The sequence below is a fragment of the Sciurus vulgaris genome (genome assembly GCF_902686455.1).
Source record: "Sciurus vulgaris genome assembly, chromosome: 7".
Taxonomy (NCBI): Eukaryota; Metazoa; Chordata; class Mammalia; order Rodentia; family Sciuridae; genus Sciurus; species Sciurus vulgaris.
This window is the reverse complement of record NC_136467.1, coordinates 21393802-21421271: the sequence shown is the minus strand read 5'-3', so window position 1 is coordinate 21421271 and position 27470 is coordinate 21393802. Positions and strand designations below refer to the sequence as shown.

The window sequence follows — 27470 nt, the reverse complement described above, 5'->3', positions numbered from 1 at the left end:
CTGTTTTATGGAAGTAATAATTGTTTATTTAGAGTTAGAGCCTCAATGCTGTTCTGTTTTCTGTCACTTTAAGCCCTATTAGAGTTAGCTTTATTGAATCCTAAATTATAAGGGCATTTTCCCTTAATATGAAATAGTTTCTTTCCCCCTTCATTATAAATACTTAATATAAAAGCTGCAAAAGCCCTATGGCTTGGTTTACAACTCAGGCTATTAGGCTTGAAGGTCTTATTTTTACATCTTTAGCTTGATAACTATGATTGCCTATGCAGTCTGAGGTTCACATTTTTCTTCTCCAAGAAATGTGCCAGTGTAAAAATCTTCTCTTTAAACAAATTTTTTGAGAAATCTTACGAAGCACGCCTGAATCTGTTTTCCACCCCAGTAGTACTGCTTCTGTGCCCTTGAACCTCTCATTTTATGCGTGAATTGACCTCTTCTTGCCAATCATATAGGCCTTCTCACTTCGAACTTAATTCGAAACCTATGTTAGCAGGGAAGTCTCCTTGTCTAGCACAGCTTTACACCTGATTGCTTCTTTATGCCAGGGTGTTCTCACATCAGTTTGACAATTACAATATCTGATGTGCTGGTGAACATATGTTCCATTGTCATCTGATGCATATATCCACCTGTCCCATTGGATCACATGGTTCTTCAAGGATAGTGATGATGTTATTTCTTATTGTTACCTATGCAATGCTCTGGGTGCAAATCCTGAGTAAGAACTGACTGCTTTTCTTGGAACCTGACTTCACCCATTGAAATTTATTATTGAAGATGATATTTGAATCAACTCTTAGGAACTTTTTCCCCTGAAAACATCCAAAAGACTGTTTTGTAAAAAGTCAGCAAATATATTGATCTGGATAAAGGGTCTAAAGACTTCGAACTATTCTTATTTTTATGCTAAGTTTGAAATGATTTTTATTAAAAAAATTACAGAATTTTTACAAAGAACCTGTTTTTGGTACAGTTTATATATAGCTTTTCCCCATGTACAAAGATTCTTACTGTGTTTTACTCTTGAGTTCTTAAAATTAATTAGTGAAAATCTGTTGACTTGCATTTAATTTCTTATTCATTGCACAATACATTTGTGACTTGGTAATGAGAATAACCAGGCAAATATTGAAATTAAATGTATTCTTTGTCTCACCCTCTGGAGTCTCATAAGGTCACTATCAATGTTAATTGATACAGTATTTTGCAATTGTCTGGATTTTAGGGGTTACAGAGGGCTCTCAATGTGGGTAGATGATAGGTAGAATATATTATTTTTATGATATAAACAACTATAATCCTATAAATGCTTGTGAGTATATTTAATTTGTGTGATGCAACACAGATATTTAGACTATGCAGTTGAGTAGCTAACAGTTTATAGGCAGGGAGCAGAGGTGGATTGCAATGAACTTGGTAATAAGTACCAGCAAAACAGGTCTGCTGGAGAGTTTAACTATGTTTTCTGATACATTTTGTCTTAAGATATATTCTAACCATAGCCCAAACTCCTTTCAATATTTAATGAATATTCAAACTGTGGTAGAAATAAATTTAAATAGAAATGTTAAAGCTCTTTTAAATAAAAATAACGAAGCACAGATTTACTTGTCTTACAGCAAACAGCAACAAAAGGCTGCTGACTAAAATACCAAAATATAATATATATATAGTAATTGCTTTTCAGAAATAATGGTGCTAATATTGTCTGTTTAGGGTCTTATGAAGTATTAAAGAGTGCATTTGCAGGAGCCCACTTAAGTCTGTTCATCTGAAGATAAGACTGTGCATTTGTTATGTTTAGGAAGTTTCACGGTAGGGTACTTTGTATGATTTTTTTTTTTTTTTTCACTCCCTTGCTTGTTTACTAAATGCTGTTAATATTAAAGCATTCTCTTCATTTTATTAAAAAATATTCTGTGGCTTAATTTTCAGCACCTTATTGGTAGGTGATCTTGAGAGACCTAGTACCTTTGGCAGAGTATTTCTGAGGCATGAGAATCTTAATTTTCCTATGGCCTTACATATTATTGATTCTCATTTGTGTGAGTGGTTTAAAATGGAAACTTGTTTGGGAATGAAAAGGTTATGTGTTGATGAAAATGAATGTGTAAAACCACGGGAAATCTTAAAGTTTTTGGAGGCATGATGGTGGTAGTGGGCCATGTCTGCGTGCACCATGCGAGATGGAGGGACCTTGACTGATTGGTGCTTCAGTCACACAGTGTGTATGCAGAACTGGCTAGATGGCACATTCACTGTTTATGTTTGCATCATTGTCTGGTGGGTGCATTTTGTGAAGATGAAGTTTATTCTGTATTCCATCTAAAGCGAATCTTGGGTAAATTTTGATAGTTTGGAAACACAATGGAATATGAAGATGAATTTCTGGGCGTATGTATACTGCATGCCATTTCTTCTCAAGGACACATGGTGATCTGGGTTTATGAATTTACTCGTCATTGTCCAGCACAAGGCCTCAGCAGAGGCCTTTTGGCAGGAGAAAAGCAGACCCTCTGGTGACTTGCAGGAAAGAGCAGCTTCTTGAGAGCTGAGCAGTCTGGACCATAGAGGGCCTCATACCTATGTACGCTTTAACCTGTCAGCAGTGGGGAGAGATCAAAAAGGGTAGTAAGTAAATAGATGCCTTGTGACTTCTATTTTATAGGAATCTAGCTAATGGCATTATGAGGAATGGATTTGTACTAGGAGAAAGTGACAGCCGTTAGAATATTCACAAGCATCCAGGCCACAGGTGAGAAAGACCAGAAATGAACCACATCACCAGCCCTATTTTATATTTTTATTTAGAGATAGGGTCTCATTGAGTTGCTCGGTGCCTTGCTTTTGCTGAGGCTGGCTTTGAACTCACAATCCTCCTTCCTCACCTTCCTGAGCCACTGGAATTACAGGCATGTGCCTCCGTGCCTGGCTTAATTATATATTTTTAATTTAAGTTTTGTGTTTTAGCAGTACCATTTAACAGAGATGCTCTGAGTCTTTCCTAGGTAACTTTCTGAGGCCCTGAGGCCTTTTGGGGGTGAGATAATAGGTGGCTGGTTTTGCTCTGTTAACAATTTGTGTTTGAGGATTATTATATTTTCACCTCCTAGTTTGCTTTTAGTCTAGTTTTCGTCCTTGTGTTCCATGGTGCAGACTTTGTAGACTATTTTGGATCTTTCTGCATACCTAACCCCATACCCAGCACTGTGTTTGGGAGTAAATACTTTTCTCCTGGGAATTCACTTGCTGGTTCTGGAATGGGCGTTATACTGGTCAAGCATACCCAATCCAAAAATCAGAACTCCAAATGCTCCAAACTCTGGAAGTTTTTGAGTGCTGACATGATGCCACAAATGGAAAATGACACACCATGAAAGTTTGTTCCATGTATAAAATTATTAAAATATTGTACGAAATTAGAGTCTGGCTATGTGGATAAGGCATGTATGAAACATAAAGGAATTTCGTTTAGACTTGGGTCTCATTCCCAGGATATCTCATTAAAAAATTGCAATCACTTTATTCCAAAATCTGAGAAATCTGAAATCCAAAATACTTCTGGCCCTGAGCATTTCAGATTAGGGCTACACAACCTGTAACTTCATATTTTTCATAGCAACCTTATTGGTTGTGATTCTTGTACTCTGTAGTTCATTTTTCAGTTCAATTCTTTTTAGTATATGCACAGAGTTAAGCGACCATCACCAATATCAACTTAGAACATTTTCATCACCTTGAGTGACAGTCTTTTCTCTTTAGCTGTCAATCTCTCATTCCCACCCTCTCTGCTCCTCCACCCTAAATAATTACTAATTTAATCTGTTTTCTGGTATACTTAACATTTTATTTTATGGGCTTCATTCATATTTTGAATTGTATTAATTGACTACACGTTCTGTTTTGAGCTTTAGCAGATCTGTGGATACTGTTTGCCTCACCAGAGGGAGGCAGTATAGAATCTCGGTAGAAATCTGCAGGAGCGAATCCATACCAGCTGTAGCCCACGAGACACTTCTTTATAAACACAACCTTTTAAGACCAGGACTTTAAGTCAGGCTAACATGAAGGACTGAGGACACAGAAGAAGTAAAAGATGAGAAATAAATACTTGAAAATCCAGCGTTTCATTTATGGAATCACAACAACATTACAGAGTTGATACTTCAGCACTGCCCAGGTTTTCAGGCTGAGCAGGACCCTGATGGGAAACATCTGGGTTCTATTTCTGGCTGTGCTCTTTGACCTAGTCATTTAATTTTCCTGGGTTAATCTGCTCATCTCTTAATGGCACTTTCTCCCAATTGATGTTGTAATACTATTCAAGCTGCAGTAAAAAGGCATCTCAAATATATATACAACGCACATAAAAAAACCCCAAATTCTGACCTGGATCTTTATATAATTGTGGTCTTATATTTTCTATTCATAAAGTTAAAACAGCTTTATGGCAGATAGAATGAGAACATGAAGATACTGTCGAAGGGGAAATGTGGGGATTTGGAATGCTCAGTAGTCACTTACAGACTTTTTAAGAATTATTATGAACTTTGCTGTTTAATTAGATGAGTCCTAACCCATTCAGTTTCTAATGGGGGCTTTCCTGCGAGGCAGCCATGTGGGAGCCCACGGGCTGGCTCTGCATTTAGGCTGTCTTAGGTAAAGCCAAGTACTCCTTGCAGATAGATAGGTCTTGTTTCTGGATGGTGTTGTGCTGAGACCTGTCTAGAGGGGATCTGTTAGCACTTAATACACAGGCTGCAATCCTCAGGGTCAGGTACCCCTCTGCTCTTCTCAAGATTTCAACAGGATCTGCTGTTCACTCATTCTACACGCACAGCCTGAGCTGCATTGAGTCGTAGTGCACGCATCCCTCTGTACAGTGCTAGAGTGAATGCCACTGCCTCCTCATATAATCCAGCTCCCTGGCATGCACGGTGGCGGCGGCGATGTGTTGCATCTCTGTTCCCTGGGGATGTCTGCTTTGTATCTGCAGCTTTAATGTTTCACTTAATATCCTCTTTGGCTACTGAGTGCACTCCTCCCCAGCAGCCGGCAGCGCTTGGCTGCCCGACAACTTGCTTCATTTCTGGCCACGCCGGGCTGAGCAAGTCCTGGCTGTGAGCATCTGCTGGGGGGCCGTCTGTGTGGCGTTGCTCTCTGTTTTTCAAATTGAAAAGAAGTTGAAGGAATACCAGCCTTGTTTCCCCCAGAACCTAAACCCCTGTATCTTTCAAATGCATTCCTGGAAACGAGCATGCTCAGAGAACTGGCAAATCATTGTCCAGTGACCGGGAGGAAATGATCGTTGCTCTTCATTTATAATGCAAATTCTGAGGTGTCTCCAGAAGTGTGGTAAACTTAAAATGATGGCTGTGGTGAGAACGTCTCTGCAGAAAGTTGTGGTTTTGTTGCATCGTTTACAAAGGATGGCAGTTTCTTCTCCTCGGTATCAGAAGCTCTGTAAGGTAACTGAGTGATTGAAAACAGGGATCTTGGGTGCTGACAATTCTGCTGTTTCTTAGGCTTGCCAAACTAATTTTTCAGGTTCTTATCAAGGCAAGATTCCCTTTCTTAGTAACTGATTATAAAGAGCTGTTCAGATGAATTGATTAATTAAATTTTGTTAAGACTCTGAAACAAGAACAGTTTCAGTACATATGTCATTTTGCAGTTGACACAGTCTTGTCTTCTGAGATGGGCTAGTGAACTGTTTGGAGAAAATATGGCCAAACTACATTCATTAAGACCTGTTACCTCTGTGGTACTTTGCAGTGTCTTAATATTGAATGGCACATTAATCTTATGCAAACTTCAAAAAGATTAAAAGACCAGCTTAAAATAATCTTTCAATAGATTGCTTAAAAAGGTCCATCTTTTTGTAGCTATTTTTTTTTTTCAATTAAGAAAATTAAAACACATTTTAAAACAGGCTAAAACCCATTAGAAAAACATTACTTATAGTTTTGGGATCTCCACATATTACAGTTAAACTTGAACTTAATTTCATTTGGACGGGTGGATTACATAGAGTTTTTGGAGGCAACTTGTTTGATAGTTATAAATTTTCAGTACTACGTCAGTACTCCTAAAGATAAAATGTTGGACCAGCTCCTATATTTTTTAAAGTTAGCTATTGTATTTTTTATTATACTTTTATGTCATTGCTCATCCTGTCTCATTGATTTTGTCACTAATTAGGTGATTTGATATAAAAGGAGGGGATTGTAACAGGAATGTTGAGGCAATTTGTAGACCACACATTACATATCCTTCCTTCCTGCCAGATTCTTAGTACCATTCTTAAGAACCTATCTTGTTGCTCTGTTAGCTCGCCAAACTCATTTGGAAAAACTGCCTCCCAGACAGTAGAATTTTTCTGACAATACGAAATAAGACCTGGCTAAGCACCTAGACTGTGCTTATATGGCAGTGGACTAGCGGGGGAAACAGTATTGTTTTGACTTTATCATATCATATTTTTATTTTTTAGTTTGGATAATTAAATGTATTTCCACCTGAAAACACTTCTTTTTTTTTAAGAAAAAAAAGTTTTAGGAGATAGATTAAGAAAATGGGACATTCTTTGCAGAAATACCTAGAAATATTTTCATTTGTATAAGTCAATTCAGAGATTGCCATGTATTAATTTTGTTGTAAAAGTTTGTAAAACTAATTATTTCAATGTGTCATGCTTTTATCCACTTCCAACAATAAATGTATTCTGGTAAAACATTTTGATGAAGGGGCAAAATCATTTATTAATGTATTTTTTTTTTAAACTACCAGTATGAATATAGGAAACCTTCTTTTATAAAGCCGGGTCATTTTTCTTATCTATTTGTAAGAGCACTTTTGCAAAATCAGAGATTTTTTTTCAAGTCATGTGACCAAGATATTACATTAATTCTAAGTATGAAGCGGGAGTCAAGTGCTGGAGAAAGTTGCTAATTAGTTTCATAATTAGGCCCCCAAATAAGCACAAGTTAACTTACCGAAGTCATTGGGTAAGTTACCTCCCATCAGAAGTACACTTTGGGAAGACTTCTTGAGATTCGTAATTTCCTAAAGATGCCATTAAAATTTAAATGTTTGAAATAAATATTACCTTTTACTTCTTTGAAATTTGAATTTGTATGATTTGCAGTTGAAATGTTATCTTTCACTTATTTCCACATATCGAAGATTAACAACTGCTCAGATGAGATGAGAAATACACAATTCCAGCACTTTCCAGCAGGTGTCAATGTAAGGCAATGATATATGAGATTTTGGCTAAAGAATTAAAAATCCAGATTACGAAGTGGCACGATGACCATGAAATCAATGAGCTCTAGTAGCAGGTTTGTTGTATTTGCCTGGTTATGTTTTGAAAACTGCTCTTAGTTATTGAACTATATCAGTTCAACTGACATAAATGAAAGCTTTAGTTGCAGAATTAAATATTAATTAACATTTGCCATCTCAAATATCTTATAGGTGTCTGTACCAACTAAAAATAATTAATTGTATTTTAATAATCGGTAGTTCATGGGTGTACCTAAAACTCTAAATAGGTTTGATATTCAGTTGCTGTAAGACACTATACTTCTGTCCCCCTTAAACTGAAAAGGCTATCATGACTGTCTCTCCCTATCCCTCCTACATTTTCTAAATTTGGTTCCTTACTAAGGAAATGCTATAAATTTCAGCATTTTGCCATAAAAATACAGAGGCAGTCCACTGTAAATATATTTATAGACTGAAATGAATGAGAAAAAAACATTGCATAATCTAAGGGAAACGGCTATTTAAAATTCATGTTGGTGTTCCAAATTCCAGCCTCTGTTAATATTCGTATCCCCTTTGCATTCCTATTAAGGATCTCTCTTTTTACATATGATGTGACATTTCTGTTATCTATCAGATTTTTTCCTCAGTGGCACCTCATCTTTCTTTGCTTATTTTAATACTTCTCCAAAATGTCAGCCGATAGTTTATGGGTTCTACAACTGGAAATTTGTGCATGATATTCTCATTTTGTGTCCCCCTCCCGCCTTGCTTCTTTCAAGAAGGAAGGGGAAAGGAATGATGAGACAGTTGGCAAATTCATGCTCTCAGAGTTCAAATAAGCTTCCCCCACTTAAAACTTATTTACAGGTTCCCTTGTAATTTTTGCCTTTAAAAATATTTCTTCCTGGTAAAACATTGCATAAAATTTGAACAGGAAACTGAAGTGTAAGTGCTGTTTATATAGAGATATAATTAGCAGCATCAAAATTGCCCTGATGACCTAAAATCACCCTATACTAGATGCTGATTTTTCCAGATTTGGTCTTGATTATTTACTTCCTTTAAAATATTAATGATTCTAAATTTTCTTATCCTTTTAGATTATAGGAAAAACAAAGGTTGATGTAAGTGATTTAAAAAATAATATTGACTTTAATTTGTTTTCATTGTTTTGTAATTATTTAGGGGTGTTTACTATCAGTAAGTCTTCAGAATAAAGGCTGATTGAGTTTATGTCAAGTCAGAAGGAATTATATTTGTTCTTTTTTTCTCCTGCCAGTTTTCATAAAATATTTCATAATTGAGAACACAGTAAAAGCAGATTCTTATAGATTAGAATATGAACCATGAGAAAATGAGAAAAATTTTAAAATAGTGTTATCATTTAGCAGTTATTGAGTTTTTCATTACTTAAGCATTTAAAATTTTTTTATTTATGCAATATAACTTCTATTTGCCTGCATATGTATATAATTTACTTTCGCTTAACTTATTTTGGTTGTCTCCAAACTTTTTGGATTATGTAGTTCTATCAGCAAAAATATTTTAAACATAGAGCTATGTATAGATATACATTCATTTAAAAGTATACACACATGCTGTGATAAAATTCCAGTTAAACAGCAGTGGAGTGCAATTTTGTTCTTGACTTCTACTGTTAACGTCTCGGACCCGGGATTGGTGGTCTTCTTCTCTCTACCTGTTATGCACATGCCACTTTGTTGACATCTGGTTTACACAACAGAGTGAAACTGCAGCTGTTCCTCCTCTGTCCTTATGGGGGGCTCAGTCTTTCAGGATGATTCTGATCTCAGAGCCATCCCTGGAGAGCCATGTTTTCTGTGGCATCAGAGCAACTGCCACTGAGTATTCTGTGAAAAGAAGAGAGAGAGCAGAAGAGTCCACTCAGCTAGCCAGCCTACTGGTGGTATCTGCACAAGTGTGTGCGTGTGAACAGGGTTTGAGATGAAGCAAGATCACACTTTTCATCTCCACGTGTAAAGGTTCCTTAACTACTGTTAAGGTTGTGTATGCAGTCTTTTTAAAAGGTGCCAAATGGAACGGTGCGCTTTTCAATAGTCAAATTTTACATTTTTATTCCCAAACGTTCCCACCATTTTTTTTTTTCAGGTGGAAAACTGCTACCCATGGATAACTAAATCCTGCAATGTTTTACAGCACCAGAGCTATACTTTTCCTTGATGTGAATGTTCAGATGTGTATGTTTTAGGACCAACTCTCAGATTCTCTGAGTTTCTTTCAATAACAAAATCGCAGGCATATTGTTTGAATCATAGAATAGGTCAGAATCAGGGCCCTCCAGCCTGCAGGCAGAATGGCCACTTGATTATCTGAAGAATTGTCTCTTCTTGGTTTCATGAGAAGCTCTGGGTTTTGTGAAAGGGGAGACTTAATGGTGGAAAATGGCCCAGGCCGAAGGATTGCCTTCAGCCCACCCTTTCCATAACCCCCAGAGCTATGTCTGCTCCAGGGCTGATCTCTTCCTTCTGCTCTGCTGTTCTGCACTCCCTGATCAGGTAGAGAGTACAGGTACAGTGAAGTCAGGTCAAGAAGAAAATACCTTCATCCCTACCTGTCACCATCGGATATTTTTCTGTGGCTTCTTGAAGCAGCAACACTAGGTGGCTTCCTGACCTCTGTTTTACCACAGCTTCCCATATCAACATATATCTTAAAATTATTTTTTAAGTCATCTAACTAACTGCCATTTTGTTAATCAGAAAAATGTGTGATGTCAATGACTTTTAGCCCAAAGCAATATAATTAAATCTGCTGTAATGGTTTGTCACATAAAAAATAATTAATAACCATTCTGCAAGACGCCACGTTAAATAGTTCTTTAATAGTCAAGATATTGTTGAAAAACTATTAAGTCTAGAAGTGAGGCACTAGTAGAAATCAAGAACGGAGTCCTTTTGAGAGAGATCTGGGATAGTATTATGATAGGAATATAAAGACTTCATTATTTCTGTGTATTTTTAAAAATAATTTTGATTGAAAGGGTTGATGATTTGTATCTTTCTATGTGTAAAGTTGATTAAGTTTTGAATGGAAATTTCCAAGTTATATGTACTGCTGGATTTTACATGTGTAGATACATTAATAGTTCCTTCTTAACTCTTGACTGATATTTGCCAGTTTGTCTTAGTGTAGTTGATAGTTTGTTTTTAGCTTTCCAAATTAAGCAGTTAGTAGAGCTCTTACCAGAGAGAGAAAGAAGAATATAGAAAACTTCTTGTCATTGTGGCTTTCTCGGTTTCACAAAGTTCGTTCATTTCTAGGCAAGGTAAACGATTCTGAATAATTGAAATTGGAAAGGATATGAAGTATATCAGAGTGTTACTTTTCACTTTTCTTCCTCTAGTTTGTTCAGTTGTATGGAATTCTAAGAGATTAATTTGTAATAAAACTCACTTATAAAAGTACTTTTTAATGTTTAATAAATAATATGCTGATACAAAAGTACGGCTTGATAAAGCTTGAACAAAATTTTGGGAAAACAGCAGCTTTCACAGTGACAATTATTTTACTTTTGTTTGAAGAGAATTAAGAGAAAAATGGTTGTCTACAGCAATAGACTAATAGATTTCATGATGAAAAAATGATAAGAGTTTTGATAAGATTTTATTTTTAGTGTATTAGAGCTTACAGTGTTTTATCATATCATTAATAAATATGGTGTTAATTAATATTATTGTTTATTCTCCAAAGAGATGGGGAAGCAATTGTCACTATTCCCATTTAATAACTGGAGAAACAGTTTTTGTCACTCAGGTGAAGGAACATTCCAGACGTTCAGCTAACATGTCATGTAGTTTGTACTAAACCTGCCATTCTGATTCCAGGCCCTGGGGCTCTCCACACTTAATTTCAGATACTTTCAGGAATTGTACTGGCCTACACTCTGCAATACAATATAAAAACTAAAGAAACATCCCATTAAGTAGTAGATATCGTTGTGTTCTATATTACTTCCATGTACATTTCATTATCTAAAGAAATAACCTATATTCTTCTTTAAAATATGAGCTGTGGCCAGGTGTGGTGGTGCATGCCTAGGATCATAGCTACCTAGGAGGCTGAGGCAGGAGGATCACACATTTGAGGCCATCTGCTCCACTTAGTGAGACCCTGTCTCAAAATAAAGGTCTGGGGAAGTAGTTCAGTGGTAGAGTGCTTGCCTAGTATGTGACCCTGGGAGCAATTCCCAACATTGGGGTGGGTTAGGCAGGTAGGGGGGCATAGGGAGTGTATGTGTGGGGTTGTGGGGCGGAATCCTGTAGCACAGGGAAATACTGGATTCAAATGTTATACAGATAAAGGAACAGATGATCTATAATGAATATTTTATTGCTGACAGCTTTGGCTTAGGGGGATGGCTGGAAGCTTGTTTTCTTCTAGAAGTTTAAACAATGAAATAGGTTCTTTTCCAAACACTTTAGATGTCAAACTCTGGCTAAGAGAACAAAAATTTTTTATTCTAGTTCAAACTCGAGCATTAGATGCTTTTTTAAGTGGATTCATTTTGCAACTTTGTAAAAAGGATGAATTGGTACATTTTAATGTAAATTAATATAATTGGTTCTGGTTTTTTATTCATAATTTAGTTTGGTTTGAGTCTCAATACCACAGGTATTGAATTATGTATTCACTGAAGCTAATTCCATACCCAAATGTAGTTTTTTTATCATCATATTTAAAAGGATATAATTGTGCCTTTAAAAAAAAATGGAAAAGAGTCAGCTACTTTTGACAATGGACCTTTTTTTATTTTTCTTTTTAAAAAAATAAGAAATCTGTCTTAGCTGATATAGTGGCAAAAGCCTGTAATCCTAGTAACTCTAGAGGCTGAGGCAGGAGGATTTTAAGTTCAAGGCCAGCCTTAACTGCTTACCTAAGCAACTTAGTGAGACCCTGTCTCAAAATAAAAAAATAAATAGAAATAAAAAGATAAAAAGGGTTGGGGACTTAGCTCAGTGGTAAAGCACCCCTGGGTTCAATCTCTGGTACCAAAAGAAGGGGGAAAAAAAGAAAAAGAAAAAGAAAGCTCTCTCTCTCTCTCTCTCTCTCTCTCTTTCCAAATCAGTTCAAAGAATGTATATTGAAGTGGCTCTCACATGCCAAGGAGCATCAACAACATAAAGCAATACACTGACCATGTAAGACAAGGAAATTCACACAGGTCATTCTGAGGAATTTGTTTTCTTCTCCGCCCCTTTCTGCTGTGCTGGAGATGTAACCCAGGGCCTTGTGCATGCCGAGCAAGCGCTTTATTCCTGAGCTGAGCTACATTCCCTGACTCCAAGAATTTTTTTTAAAGTATAATATCTTATTTTTAATTTTACTTTTATTCTTATTTAGTTTTTTAAATCCACTAGTAGTAATTGTGTATTCATGAAGAGTTTCCATGGGGAAGAATTCATATTAGTCTAGGGTAAGATGTGGATTAAACAATTCTGGCTTTGCAACTGACCATTTATATAATGTTGACAAGTCATTTACCTGATCCAGCTCAGCTCCCTTTTTGGAAAATGGGGCTGGAATCAGCCTATCTCATTATCACTACCCTGATGAACTTCCTTCCTTGTTGGTTGTTCGTGGGTTTAGCAAGATGATCCATGGGAAGCACGCTTGGCAGCCCAGTGTCTCTCTGGTGTTGTCATTGTCCTCAGTTTATCCCAGATGTAGCCCTTAAATCTCAACAAGGAAGTCCCCATCACAGTTGCCAGGGGACCTTCTCTGGAAGATGCATGCCTCGACTCCCCCAGTCTGAGTCGCAACCCCGGCCATCCCAGGAGTTGGTGCCACACTCTGGTGCTTTGTGCAGTGAAGGAGAAGACAATCTCGGAGGTTCTCTTGGGATTTCTTATGTTCTCTGTTTGAGATTCGGCTTGAGGAAGTCCAAGGGAAACCTTCCCTGATCAAAAGGGTTTCAATATAGACTCCTATAGGAAGAGTGTTCCCCAATTAATGAGCACTCCTCTGGATAGTACCTAGGAATCTAGGTACCCCACAGTGAAACTGGTACCATGCTGATTTGCATAACACATCAGATTGGAAAGAAGTCCTATTCCAGTGCCAGAAGCTAAACAGTGCAGAGGAAAGGACTCACCATTACTGTGATCCACACAGGAGGGAGAGCACACATGGATGCTTTGAAGGGAATGGAAAGAGACACTGAATGTTTTAGATGTACTTCTCAACAGCTTTAAAAGTTGCACTTTTTGATGCGGTTAGTTTTGAGTATAAGCTCAGTGTTCTTGGTGTAGGTCTGTTATTAATGATGTCCTTAAAAGAACTCTTGATTATTGGGCTCAGAAATTTTATAAAATGAGGAATTTTACTTTTTTAAGGGTAAACTCTATAAGGGTTTAAGAGTTAGAAGAAAGGGGAACTCTTTGTTGTTGTTTTTGCTGAAAACATTGAGACTCTGGGTTCAGAATTTCAAAAGACCAAGGTGTGTGCACGGAAGCTGAGGGAACTGGCAGTCCTGAGGACAGGGAGTGAGTTGTGGATGAAGGGAAATTCTGATTTCTATTTAGCATTCTTCTGGAATTTTGCTTTTATTTTATTCAAAGAGTTGCGCTGGTGCATTGTAATCATCATGATGTTCATTGTGACATACTTGCACATGCGCAGAAAGCAGTTGGGTCCGTTTCATTTCCCAGTGCCTCTCCTGTCCCTCCCCTCTTCTCTCCCCCTTCTTCCTTTGTCTACTGGTCCCCTGGCATTTTAGAACTTTCTAAAATTTTATACATAACAAATGCTTTTCCATGACCATGAACATTTCTCTCCCCCTTCTTCCTTTGTCTACTGGTCCCCTGGCATTTTAGAACTTTCTAAAATTTTATACATAACAAATGCTTTTCCATGACCATGAACATTTATGTTGTGATTTTTAATATTATAAATACATTTCTGTTTAATGGGTCTACCATAATATATTCAAGTAATCAAGTATGGTTAGATTACTAGGTTGTTACCAGTGTTCCCATGATAAATAACTCTGTGATGAACATCCTCATGAATCACTGAGCAAATCCTGAGTATCTCCAGGATGCATTTTCAGGATAGAATAACTGAACCAAAGGATCAGGACATTTAAAAACTTTTGCTATTATTGCCAAATTTCCTTCTTGCAAGGTAGTACCTGTTTACAAACCCATTAATAGCCTGAATGCTGAACTTTCTGGTTCTCTCACAGACAATAGGAGATATCAATTAAAAATGTTTTATGAAGTCATTAGATGAAAAACATAATCCCATTATAGAATGTAGCTAACACTCCTCAGGATAAAGGATTTGCTAAGTATGGGATCAAATATTCAGTCCAAGAAATGTCTGAATTCCAGATGCTGAGAAACCAAAAACTGCAGTGTCTAAAATGAGATGTGACAAAACCAGTGTAATAAAACTAGAAGTTGTTTGAACACAGAAGAAGGGAGAGTAAATTTTGATCTGAAAATGACAGGAAAGTGTTTAGAGAAAAGGTAGTACCTAAGATGGATCTCAAGGAGTGGACAGAGTTCTGGTAAAACAGAGAATTCTGGAAAGAGACAACTTGACAGAGCAAAGAGAGGAAAGCATGCCAACCGCGCTGAGAGCACATGGGTACTTGTTTATCGGAAGCAGCTCGGGAGTTCACCACAGCATTTTCATCTTAGTAACATGAAACTAATCTTTTAATTGCCAACCCTGTATGCAGATATATTTGACTTCTGATCATTTCTGAAATGTAATCCACTTTTTTTTTTTTTTTTTTTTTGCGGTGCTGGGGATCAAGCCCAGGATCTTGCACTCTACCAACTGAGCTACTCCCCAGCCCTGTAATCCACTTTTAAAGGCAAAACGTTTGTAATTATTAGAGATACTCAAGCACAGAGAGCATTTCCAAAAGGAAATCCTAAAAATGAATTGGCCGAATGTTTGTGTCTTTGAAGTAGGGACATAGTTCTTGAGCATGGCCCCTTGAGAGGAAGCAGCCTTCCTTTGGATTTAAGTCGTTTTGGTGTTGGAGAAACCAGCGCCTGATACTTTCACATTCTGACTTCATTGATGGGGGAATGACACAACATTCCAACAAAAAAATAGAAAAATCATTCACAGTATAAATCTTACCTAGTATAAAATTATAGATTTATAGAACTCTAGGTTTTGTAGATATTGCAGAAATTGTTTGACCTGTTTCCAAATATGAAGTCAATGCTTTAACTTTTATACAGAACACTTGCTTTTAAACTTTAAAGTGCTTCAGTATATGATTTGAAGCTGTCCAGGACCACATAGGCTGTGCTACTTCATGTTTAAGTTTCTAGAACATTACTCAAGAAAGTTCCACCACCTTTTCTATAGACCTACTTTTACAGAATTTATATATGAGTTTGCATAGTACTATGCTTAGCTGTTTATTTTTGTATTTACCTTCTGAACTATCAACTTCTTTTTTTTTTTTTTATTGTAAACAAATGGGATACATGTTGTTTCTCTGTTTGTACATGGCGTAAAGGCATACCATTTGTGTAATCATAAATTTACATAGAGCAAAGTTATTTGATTCATTCTGTTATTTTTTCCCTTCCCCCCACCCCTCCCACCCCTCTTTACCCTCTATACAGTAGTTCCTTCCTAAAAATATGGAATGCTTCACGAATTTGCGTGTCATCCTTGCGCAGGGGCCATGCTAATCTTCTCTGTATCGTTCCAATTTTAGTATATGTGCTGCCGAAGCGAGCACTAAACTATCAACTTCTTGAGGTTGGAGCTGTATCTTGGTATGTGTGTGTGGCTTGGGATTGAACCCAGGGCCTTATGCATTCCAGGCAAGTGCTCTACCACTGAACCACATCCCCAGCCCTATATCTTATTTTAGATGCATCTTTTAAATGGAGCAAGTATTTGTAAATATTGAATAAATAACCTAAAGTTGAGCTTTTCCTTCCATTTAAAATTTTAATATAATAAGGCAGAAATACATTTTCACAGTGCAGGCAATAGCCCATCTCGTAGAGTGCCTGCCTCTCATGCGGGAGGCCCGGGTTTGAGTCCCCAGCATTCTGAGAAATACATTTTCACTTGTTTTTAAATAGCATTATTGACCTATATTTCACATATAGTTCACTCTTTTACAGTGAACAAATCTCTCTCTCTTTTTTTTAACATAATTGCAGTATTGTGCAACTACCACCATCTAATTTTAGAACTTTTTCTTGCTTTCTAAAAAAAAAAATATTCGTACCTGTGAATCCCTAATCTCTATTTCCTCCCACCTCTCTCTCCTCACCCCTGGCACCCACTAACTCACTTTCTTTTTAACATTAGATTAGGAATAAGGGTTTAATACCACAGTGTAAGGTAAAAGTCATGAAAAAGTCTTTCTAACTTGTGATAGTAAATTTACTACTTATTCTTAGAGTATCTGATAATTTTGAGTTTTAATCATTAATAACAAATAGAATGGCTTATGTTCAACCACTCGTAAACCTTACAGAACTATATAATTTATTTTTCTTATTAATTATAGTACAGTCGGAATCTGAGGACCTAGACTTGATTACCTTATCTGTTGTTTGATTATCTGTCATGCCCCCGTTGAACCCCGTTCAACTGAGATCAACCCTCAGTTTCTTTGTCTAGACTGGGAATAATAAGCCGTAACTTCAGAAACACATTATCAGGCCCAGGAATTCATGTATATCAATTTACTCCACAGAAATAGGATTCTGTTGAAATTGAATAATTAAATTTTCCATAATTCCTTTTTCTGTAAACAGACAAAAACAATGATGATATTTATCCACCTATGCTTTTGCCACAGATAGCTGCTGGAATATTCTTTGGAAATAGTCAAAGGACACGCTAGCTAACGCTTCTCTTTGCCTCGGCTCTGGCGGCAGAATGCTGAATGGTAGCCACCCATGTCTTTCTGCAGCACAGGGTCGGCTGGTTTTGCTCCTTTCCTGGGGCACCCAGCCAGCTTCCATATTAAGGTACATTCTTTGCCAATAAAACCTTACTGGTCTTTCCAAACAATAGATTCCAAATGAGGCTACGTGAAAAGGTCCACACCTAGTTAAAGGAAATGTTCTGAAATCGTCATTCAATCCAAAATGAGGGCACCATGATATTGTTAAATCTGTATTTTACTTATCTTGGATTCTGGTGAGCACAGATAAAACTTGGAGAGACTTGAAGAAGATATTCCTTGAGCCTCAGTAATAATTAAACATTCTGGTAATTCTGTGATGATTTTTGGATAATTTGTATGTTGAAAGTGAGATTTTGATAGGTAATGAGTAACCTTAAATACGGACCATGGTGTCTGAGTGTGTTTTGCATTAATTCTTGGAGCAGGACTTAGGTGCTTCATTATGTACCCTGTCATTGCAGAAGATCCTCTTGTGGTGTGGAGTGGCGGTAAAAAAAAAAAAAAAAAAAAAAAAAAAAAAGGGAAATGTGCTCTTTTAGAAGTAATTGCTTCTAATGGAAGCCTAATGACCTATTATGCTTATTTCTAAGAGCTGCAAAGCTTGATAGGAAGCTAGTGAAAGGTTTGAGAAATTGTATTTCAGAAACCAAAATTTCAGGAAATCACATGTGGTTGAGAATCGATACTTCATTAGACAGTTTAATAATTCAATCATTTACTTGTGCCAAATGTTGTCCTTTAAAAGCTGGAATAATTTCTAGGTGGGCATCCACAGCAGTGAGAGTTTAGGTAGAGAGGGCCCCTGCTGGCCAAATGTCTTGTGGGTATCCTATAGTTTTTTTTCTTAAGCTCCATATACAGATTAAAAAGGGTTGGGATACCAGAGTTTTCTTAAAGTCATAAAAATGATAAAATTTAATAAATTTTATAAATAACTAGTGGTGACTTTCCATATTTTCAGGTTTAACCTCTTTTTTTTTTTTTTTTTTTTTTACAAGTGAGGAGGAGAGGCTTCAAGTTATGTTCTGGTCTGTCCCATGATGTGTTGATAGTAACAATAGTTCACTGCTTTGATAAGGATGTAGTCTCTTTTGGACTTTATGGTACTGGTAGTACAAAAGTGCATTTTATAGGTTTCCGAGATGGACTGTTGATATCAAATGGATCAAGTAGTCAGCATGAGTGATTTACAGGATGATTCTGAAAACAAACACATAAATTATACCTCTTGGGTAAAACTTGACCATATCTTTTAACAGTTGCTGACTGTTTGTTGATGTGCGTGTGTTCATTTTACTATCCTTGCAATTATTTTATGTGTTCGAATATTTTCAAAATAGACATTGCGAAAGTAGCACCAAAGCCTACTGTAGCAGAGGTCGACTAGATGACTGAAGCTTTGCAAATTTACCTGTAGAGAATCCCCAAAGAGCTTCCCTCACTCTTCATGTATTCTTCACATTTCAAATTAGGATGGTAATTAATACAAAATAGTTCAAGTGTCTTGATTTACCTGGTGATGAGCATTTACTGAATGAATCTGTAGCTTTCCCTCTTTGAGCTCATTTAAATTTAAACGAGAGATATTTAAAAACTCTCATTTTTTTCCTTTTATAAAAGTTTCAACTGCCTACTACAAAAGTTGATGATTTTCCAAAGCATGAAATATACCGTGTTGATACCCTCATTTATTATAGATTACTAATTTCTGTAGAGATTGGAAATAAAGTTGTCTTTTTTTCACAAAGCATTCCCTCTGTAAAATTCAATATAAAAGGGAAATATGGTTTGTACTTCTGTTTAACATTTTGCAAAACCTTGTTTGAACTGGTAACATTTGTTGCAGCAGGCATGGGGGCCTTTGGGTGTGGTTTTGGTTTTTTGGTGTTGACATCCTCTTTCTGTTCTTTTTCACTTATCAAGCTAAATAGAAAGTTATCAAGGTTCAATTCTTAACCTCCGAGGCTCTCCTGGTCTTCATCTAGGAAAGACACATCAGCCTTGTGGAAGGAATGATATATTCATGCCAAGTTACTGCAAAACTCATTCACATTTTCATCTTTTTGTTTTGCTTTACTCATTTCTCTGAAGTGTTACTTAAAGCCTCTCCTTTATAATTTGACTTAATCACAGCTGACATGGTTCTTTCAGGACACATGCAGTTGTTGTTTTTAAAGTTTTTAAATGAGCACATTTTATACCTCACTATATCCAGTCTTTCTGCTTTGCCAGATAAACTGAATTTTCCCCTTAGAAATGATAATATGTGAAACATAGAGTTGTAACTTATTTACTGAGCATTATATGGAACAACATTTTATACTGATTTCCGAGAATGAATTAAAATGTTTTATCGTGGGACTAGAAATAACTCAAGAGTCTTTGGCGGATTTAAACATGTGTTTGTTTATTTCTGACACCTAGTTTGTGCTCTTGATGAATTGCTCTTGATTAACCTCCCTGCTCTTTAAATTAAATCAAAATTAATAAATATTTATTACAGTTTACTAGAAACCTCATTTAAGACTTGAAGCCCTGTGTAGAGCAGTGGATTTTTTTTTTTTTTTTTTTTTTTAATAATAGAGGGGAGGAATTGAAGACCAGGAATCACCCACCCATATATTTCCTGATATGTCATGGTTGAGTACAGGTGTGTATGGGGAAATGGGTAGAGGATTAGGGCTGGAAGAAAGTGAGGAAGGTTCCCATGTAAATAGTTCTTCATGATGTTATTTTATTTTTTTGATAGTGCTAGAAATCAAACCCTGGGCCGTGCACATGCCAGGCAAGCGCCCTATCGCTGGGCTGCAGTCCATGTCCATGGTATGATTTACCATCACCCAAAACCTCTGAGGGGGTTAACTAAACGTACTTGTAAAGTGGCAACAAGTGAAAGCGGTCCTGGACTGGGAGTAGGGGAGATAGTCTCTCTGGACGCACCTTTAACTGTTGAGTGAAATGGCGCTTACCTGTGCTGAACATTGGATTTTTATATCTCTAAGTTGTCTTTCAGAGGTATCTCAAAAGATATCTCAAAGAATAATAAAAAAAATAATTATTTTTAAGAAAAATCTCTGAGCCACGTCTGGTGGTGCATGCCTATAACCCAAGCTACTCAGGAGACTGAGGCAGGAGGATTGCAAATTTGAGGCCAGCAATTAGAGAGACCTTCTCTCAAAATAAAAAAATAAAATGGAATGGTCATGTAGCCCAGTGGTAAAGTACCCCTGGGTTCAATCTCTAGTACTCCTAAATAAATATATAAATAAATAGATAAAAATAAAAAGAGAAAAGAAAAATCTCTGAGTTACATTTTTGAAGCAGTATAATAGAAGTATAATGACATCTTTTGAATATGCATATACAAAAAATCACTTTTAATTTTGTTTTGCAAATTAAATATATTTCATTAGTGTTAAGAATAGCATTTACATTTTTACTTCTGGATGTATTAATAAATTGTTTAAATGCAGACATGAGGAAAAAGAAAACAAAACTAAGCAGTTCTGCTACTCAGAGGGGAATACTGTTTGCATCTTTGTCTTTTTCGTGTATAGGTATTAATACATGTATTTACATTTACATTCTGAACATTTAGAATCGTATTTTGTATAATACCTTTTGCTTTTTTTTTCTAAAGAAAAATGAACATTTATTTAAAAGCTTCCAAAGTATATTCTATTTATATGATGTATCTCCAGCATGATTTTCCTTCACCTGGTCTTTTGCTTTCTTGAATAATGCTCTTTTTTCTGTTTTCCTGAATAGTATTTCATAAATTTTTTGGTATTTCTTTATATGAAATATCATTTTTTATGACAACAATGTACATTGTATTGTATTTTGTATACTGGAAAATAACCTTTTTTTCTGGTTTTGAGCTTATAATGTTGTGAAGGATTCTTTGCATGTAACTTTGGAATTGATTATTTATTTTTTGTAATCAATTATTAATTGGCTTTTGTTAAGATGTGTTTCCATAGTGGTTCTGCTGGAACAAAGCTTATACATTGCCAGGTGGCTTTCCACAAAGGCTATTCCCAGCAAACATTTATAATATGTAAGAACACTGTTCTGATATACTCTTGTTAGACTTTAATTTTATAATTTTTAAATCTTTGTTAATTTGAGAGTTTTATATTGCAAGCACTGATTACTTCTATAGTTTCCTCCCTTACATTTATTGCCCCTTTGTCCATTACAAAATTCTAATTTCCTTTGGTATACATCTGTTTAATGGTTCAGTGCCTAAACTAGTTAGCATATTTTTGATTATAAGTAATGTAAATTACTTAGGAAACAATTCTGTCAGAAAGTTATGAAATATGTTGTTAAGTATTTGAGAGCAAAATAGCAAGTCTCAGACAGGCAGAGTGGCACCTGCCTGTAATCCCAGCTGCTTGTTGGGCTGAGGCAGGAGGATCAGGAGTTCAAAGCCAGCCTCAGCAACTTAGTGAGGCCCTAAGCAACCGAGTGAGACCCTGTCTCTAAATAAATGTTAGAAAAAAAAGGGCTGGGGATGTGACTGAGTGGTGAAGTTCCCCTAGTATAAAAAAAAAAAGCAAGTCTCAGTCCTTATAAAAGTTAAAATGTTTTGACACAATGTTATGAACAAAAGCAGTTATCCCAATGGTTTATTAAAAATGTTGAGACGATATATTCATTAGTCCACCTCCCAAAAGACAGAAGTTACAAGAAGGGTCTCAATATTAGATAAACAATATTTTTCATAAATTTACTTTTATACTTTAAATTAGTTCTGAAATGTCCAGTCCATTTTTGACACAGTACTAGTGTTTGGGCATGGTAGAAGTATTAAGATCTCCACAATCTGAAGTATGTGTAGCTCTACATTCTTATCCTTACTTTTCTATTTCTTTACAATTTCAGAGCTATTGAGTTCAATGCTTTTTTTTGTATTCTGTTGAATAATTTACAAGTTGTATGAACCAAGTGTTTCACAACTACGCAGTAGAAACAAACAGTAACTCGTATCTGAGATTGTCCATACGCACACCATGCATGGCAAGGTCCTACCTAGCACATGGCCTGCCAGTGTCCAAGGTCTCCCATAAATACAGTTGTATTTCCCCAGGGATCTGCAGGGACCAAAGAGGACTCTCAGAGAAAAAGAAGCACAAAGAAGAGTAACTTTTGCCTAATTAGGAATGATCTTGCCTTTGCAATCAGTAATCTGATTTTAAGAGTTTTAAGAATTAGAAAGCCAGGCATAGTGGCACAAGCTTGTAATCCCAGGTGGCTTGGGAGGCTAAGGCAGGAGGAGTGTGAGTTTAAAGCCAATCTCAGAAACTTAGTGAGACCCTGCCTCTAAATAAAATCCATAAAGTGGCTGGGAATGTGGCTCAGTGGCTAAGTCCCCCCTGGGTTCAATCCCTGGTACCAAAAAACAAAAACAAAAACAAAAACAAAATGAATTTGAAATTGTTTTGTAACACTTTATAAAACTATAGACTGATCTTCAAGATTATACTAGATTTCTAGACAAATATGATTATTTTTTCAAAGAGATTTCTAGATAAATATGACTATTTGGGGGAACATTAGATACATGACATTATTATTCCACAAAAATAATTTTCTTTATGTTTTAAAAACAAAAAGCTTATCTTCCAGGACTGGGGATGTGGTTCAGTGGTGGAGCATTTGTGTGGCATGTGTGAGGCACTTGGCTCAATCTTCAGCACCCCATAAATAAGTAAGATAGATAGATAGATAGATAGATAGATAGATAGATAGATGGATGTAGATTGTGTCCATCTACAACTAAAAAAAAACTTTTTTAAAGCTTATCTTCTTCTGTCATGTGTCTCCCAAGTATAGTGTATAGAATATTTTGTTGTTCTTGCTCAGTCTTGAGTATTGGAGTTTGGTAGCATGTTTGAGGGCTTTAAAAGACAAAAACATCCCTGAAGTTGTACTTACTTTATCTAATCCTAGTCTCTTACAGTGTTCAGAAGAATCCACCCATCACAATCTCCTTGACTGCCTGTTATCTGTTGCAGCTGAGTAAAATTCTGCTGCTCTGGAAAGTTCTTCACATTCCCTCTGAGGAAAGATCCCTCTTTAGCTCTGACTTTCCTCTTAATCCTGGAGCCTAGTTGAGTACTGCCTATCAACTCATGGACCTACTCACAGAAAAAGAGTTTTTCTGATAGTCATATCCAAAACAGAAAGGAGCAAAATTTGTAACAAAAATAAATTTTTTTATGCAACAAAATTTTATAGTACATCCATGAAGTGTTTGCTCTACCCTGACAATCATACCCCTGCTGCCCAGCTTTGGCTCATAATAGTTATTCAAGAGTATTTGATAGGGCTGGGGTTGTAACTCGGTGGTGGAGTGCTAGAACTGGTGAGGCACTGCGTTCAATCCTCAGCACCGCATAAGAAAATAAATTAAATAAAGGTATTTTGTCCATCTACAACTGAAAAAAGAATTTAAAAAAAGAAAAACTTGATCAAATTATTTAGGATGTAGTATAACTATCCATTTACTGGGCAGCTGCCGGCCTTGATAACAGAGCTTCCTACGTAGTTTCTATATTAAATCTCAATTTCAGATCTGTTTCCAATCTTCTTTCATTATGACTCAGTAACTTTTCCTTCATCAACAGCTTTGGCAAAAGATAACCTATCAATTACTAGCAGAAAATTACTTAGAAATGAATCAATATTCTATTTATTGTGTCACCTCTAGTTAAAAAGACTGCAATCCTATGTTTCTTGCACCTGATCTCAGAGTTCTTTAACTTTATCACTGAGCCACATCCACGGCCCTTTCTATTTTTTATTTTGATACAGGATATCGATAAGTTGCTTAGGCCTTGCCAAACTGGTGAGCTGACCTCAGACTTGCGATCCTCCTGTCTCAGCCTTCCAAACTGCTTGGGCTACAGCTGTGCACCTCCACACCTGGTGCATGTTTTGTATCTAACAACTGAACACAATACTATACATAAAGCAAGAAATCTTTATTTTCAGATTGTGTTAGTACAAGGGCAAGTTAAGTTTCCTGATATCTAGGATATTTAGAAATTAAGCAGAAGATATAATTTTGAAACTTTCAGATTTTTTTTTTTTTTTTAATTCTCATGTCCTTAACTTCCTTTGTCAATGTTTTTTTTTTTCCTCTGTGAGTTGCTCCAAAGGAACTTTCCAAGTTTTATAGTGGTTTAGTAGTATTTAAGTTCACATTGCAGTGACTGTCTCTTGGGACATAGCATGTAATATATTTTGTGATTTATTTTTATGTCTTAACATTTTAATTTGGGGGATCTTAGAACCTAATGGAAATAAATTCTGATTGTAGCCACTGGCCTGAAATGTGCCAACCCAGTGATCACTGATTATAGATGAACTTAGTTTTATTCAGTACTATTTATAAAAACAGTGTTTGGCATTGGGAAATAATAGACCCCATCTCTTTGTTATTTTTGTGTGGTGACATTATCCTACACAAAACACAACTTCAAATCATTGGTGGCTTATACATGCACAGATGTAATTGCTAATAGAAATGAAAAAAGAGAAAGAGAGCAGGCTAGATGGTGTCTAGGACCTATAATAATTACCATTTTCAATAACAACATCTGTTGCTGGCGATATTGGCAGAATTGCAGGAGAAAGCAATCATTAAAATTAGCTAATGCTCAGTTTAAGTGCCACACAATGTACTGACATTTTCAATATTTTCACTAGTTTTGCATTTTCTCATTCCAGTATCTGTTTTTGAGTTTGCATGAATGCCTTGTGTTATATTAAAAATGCTCTTCAGATCTTCTCTCCAGATTGATCAGGGGCTAAAGCTTGTATCTGCAGTGGGCCAGAGGAGTGTTGATTGAAAATATTGTAAATATATATTATTCCCTAACTTTGCTTTGGATCTTTGAGTTTTATCCTACTTGATTTAGATGTTCTTTCAGATAGAAATTCGCCCCAACGTGCAACACACATTTTCCTCAAACCTTAATGCCTTAATGTCTTAACTTTTTTGACTTTTTTTTTTTTTTTTTAATCCTGCAATTACTCTCTGGGGTTTAAGTGTCATTTCGAACTTCAATAATTTGGTGGAGCTCAAGTCAACTGGAATAATTTGACAGGTAGCATTGATTCCTAACTGGTGATTCCTCACTTACATTCCAACAGGCCTGGCAGGGAGCGGGGCATGCTAAGAAGGAGGGGCCATTGCTCTACCATGTGTGGGTCATGTTCTTCTAGAACAGCCTTTGCCACTTGTTTGCTGGTTTAAGACATGTTAAGGTGGAGAAGGAAAGAATTTTCTCTTTGAAGGGGAAATTCACTAGTGAATCACCATTTGAGTCAGACTCTAAGATACACAAACAAATTTGGAGTTTGAATAATTTCTTACGATAATAATGTTGGGCCAGAAATTATGTCTCTGGAAATATTTTGATGAGCTAACGTATTTCCCACATACATCTTTTCAGTTTTGTGTTTAGGAAGCTGGGTTTCTGCTGAACCCTATTCTGGGAGATAGTATGTAGTGCGAAAGTGATTTCTGTGGACCTTGGGATTTGGAGAACTCTGCACATCTTGTCTTCCTTGGTAGCTGTGTGATGCACAATACATTTTCAAGGTTGTGAAAAGTTGGCAGGATAGAAATGTTTTTAACTTTATTTTACTATTTTTTAAACTTTTGTTTTCCGGAACCAGTTTTTATCAAGGAAATGAGTTTGAGAAATGCTATTCGAGTCATACCAACCTCTAACTGCTAATCCTGTTTGTTGAAGTTTGCAAAAAGGAGCATAACCTTCATTAAGACTAATTATCTGAATTTAAACTGGTTTTTATTCTCTTTATAACTTTGATGACATTGTTGTGGCAGGCTTAGATACTAGACCTTATCAGTAGACTTAGAGGTGGATGCTGATGATATGAAAAGTCATCAGGAATTGCTGTATAAATCAGTGAACTTGTTATCTTGTAGGGTGTCTTTTTTAAACACGAGGGTGCCATAAGTCCACGCAAGTATAACTTAAAAGGTCAGAGATAACTGGAAGAGACAGGAGCAAGAAACAATGAAGTGACCTTCTCTTAAGGTAATCTCATTCTGCTTTGTTTGAGATTCCCCAGTCTTACCTTTGATATTCCCTTATTCTGATAAATCCATTTGTCCTAGACAAACCTGATGGTCAATTGGTCACTCTACTGCCTTACGATACAAAGCACAGCTGTTGTGACCTATTTTGTTCCTCAGATTTCTTTGTCTCTCTTTTCATCAGTGTTGTGAGGGTCAATTTGGTAGGTCAGCTTGGCTAGGCCACGGCCCCCAAATCTTGGGCCAAACTTTCTGCAATGTGGGTGAACCTTGTCCAATCAGTTGAAACCCTTCCTGAACCAGGAAGAAGAAGGAATCCTGCTAGCACTTGACCTTTGAACTAGAATTGCAGCTCTTCTGGGTCTCCAGTCTGCTCATCTAGCTCTTGGGTTTTGGACCTGCCAAGTCTCCATGACCATGTGAGCCAGCTCCTTAATATCAAACTCTATATACATATACGTATACGTATACGTATACATATACATATACATATACACATACATATACACATACACATACATATACACATACATATACATATACACATACATATACATATACATATACACATACACATACATATACATATACATATGCATATACATATACATATTTTGTTTCTCTGGAGGACTCTGACTAATGCAAATATCAAGGACCAGTGACCAGATTTTCTTTGCTCTTTGTTTTTCAATGTTAGCTGTTACTTTTGAAGGTAATTTTTGGGGGAGAATCTTTTATCATTTGTGTCCACTACTTTGTGATCTTAAAAGTCCACAACTGTAAGGGTAGCCAGATTTTGCCTATTGAGAAGGATCTGTGATATTTAAATGTTATCAAACATGATATTGAATAACATTATTATAGATTCTAGCACTAGGTGATATCTCACAAGGTTGTAGTCTCACAAAGAAACAGGACAGTAAGTGTCCTTGCTTTGGTTTTTTCAGCAATCTTTCAGGGAGAAAGTTTCTGCAGTCCTATTAAGGTAGGGTGGCCTAGTGTTTAATCATTTTTCTCTTTTTCCCTTTGTCAGGAGCCAAGCTATCTTGTAGTTAAACTCATTTTTATTTTAGATTAAAAGATTCCATTTGATTTTGTAAGTAATAACTCCACATATCCAGGATATTACATTTCAGGAGGACATGAAGCTGAAAGGGACAGTTGCTTTAC

At 36.3% G+C, this 27470-nt stretch overlaps 1 protein-coding gene across 9 annotated transcripts in view; it reads left to right on the top strand.

The window, feature by feature from the left end:
- Positions 1-27470, top strand: part of UTRN (utrophin) — a gene marked incomplete at its 3' end in the record, with an annotated part of 506460 nt that overhangs the window by 273983 nt on the left and 205007 nt on the right. The window contains exon 1 of one of the 9 annotated variants that reach the window (XM_079146793.1): positions 3866-5471. The exons of the other annotated variants lie outside the window; for them this stretch is intronic. Coding sequence (XP_079002919.1) covers positions 5328-5471 — 144 coding nt within the window. The 5' untranslated portion in view covers positions 3866-5327. Of the gene's footprint in view, positions 1-3865; positions 5472-27470 lie in introns of those variants that run through there. 9 annotated transcript variants of the gene reach the window in all.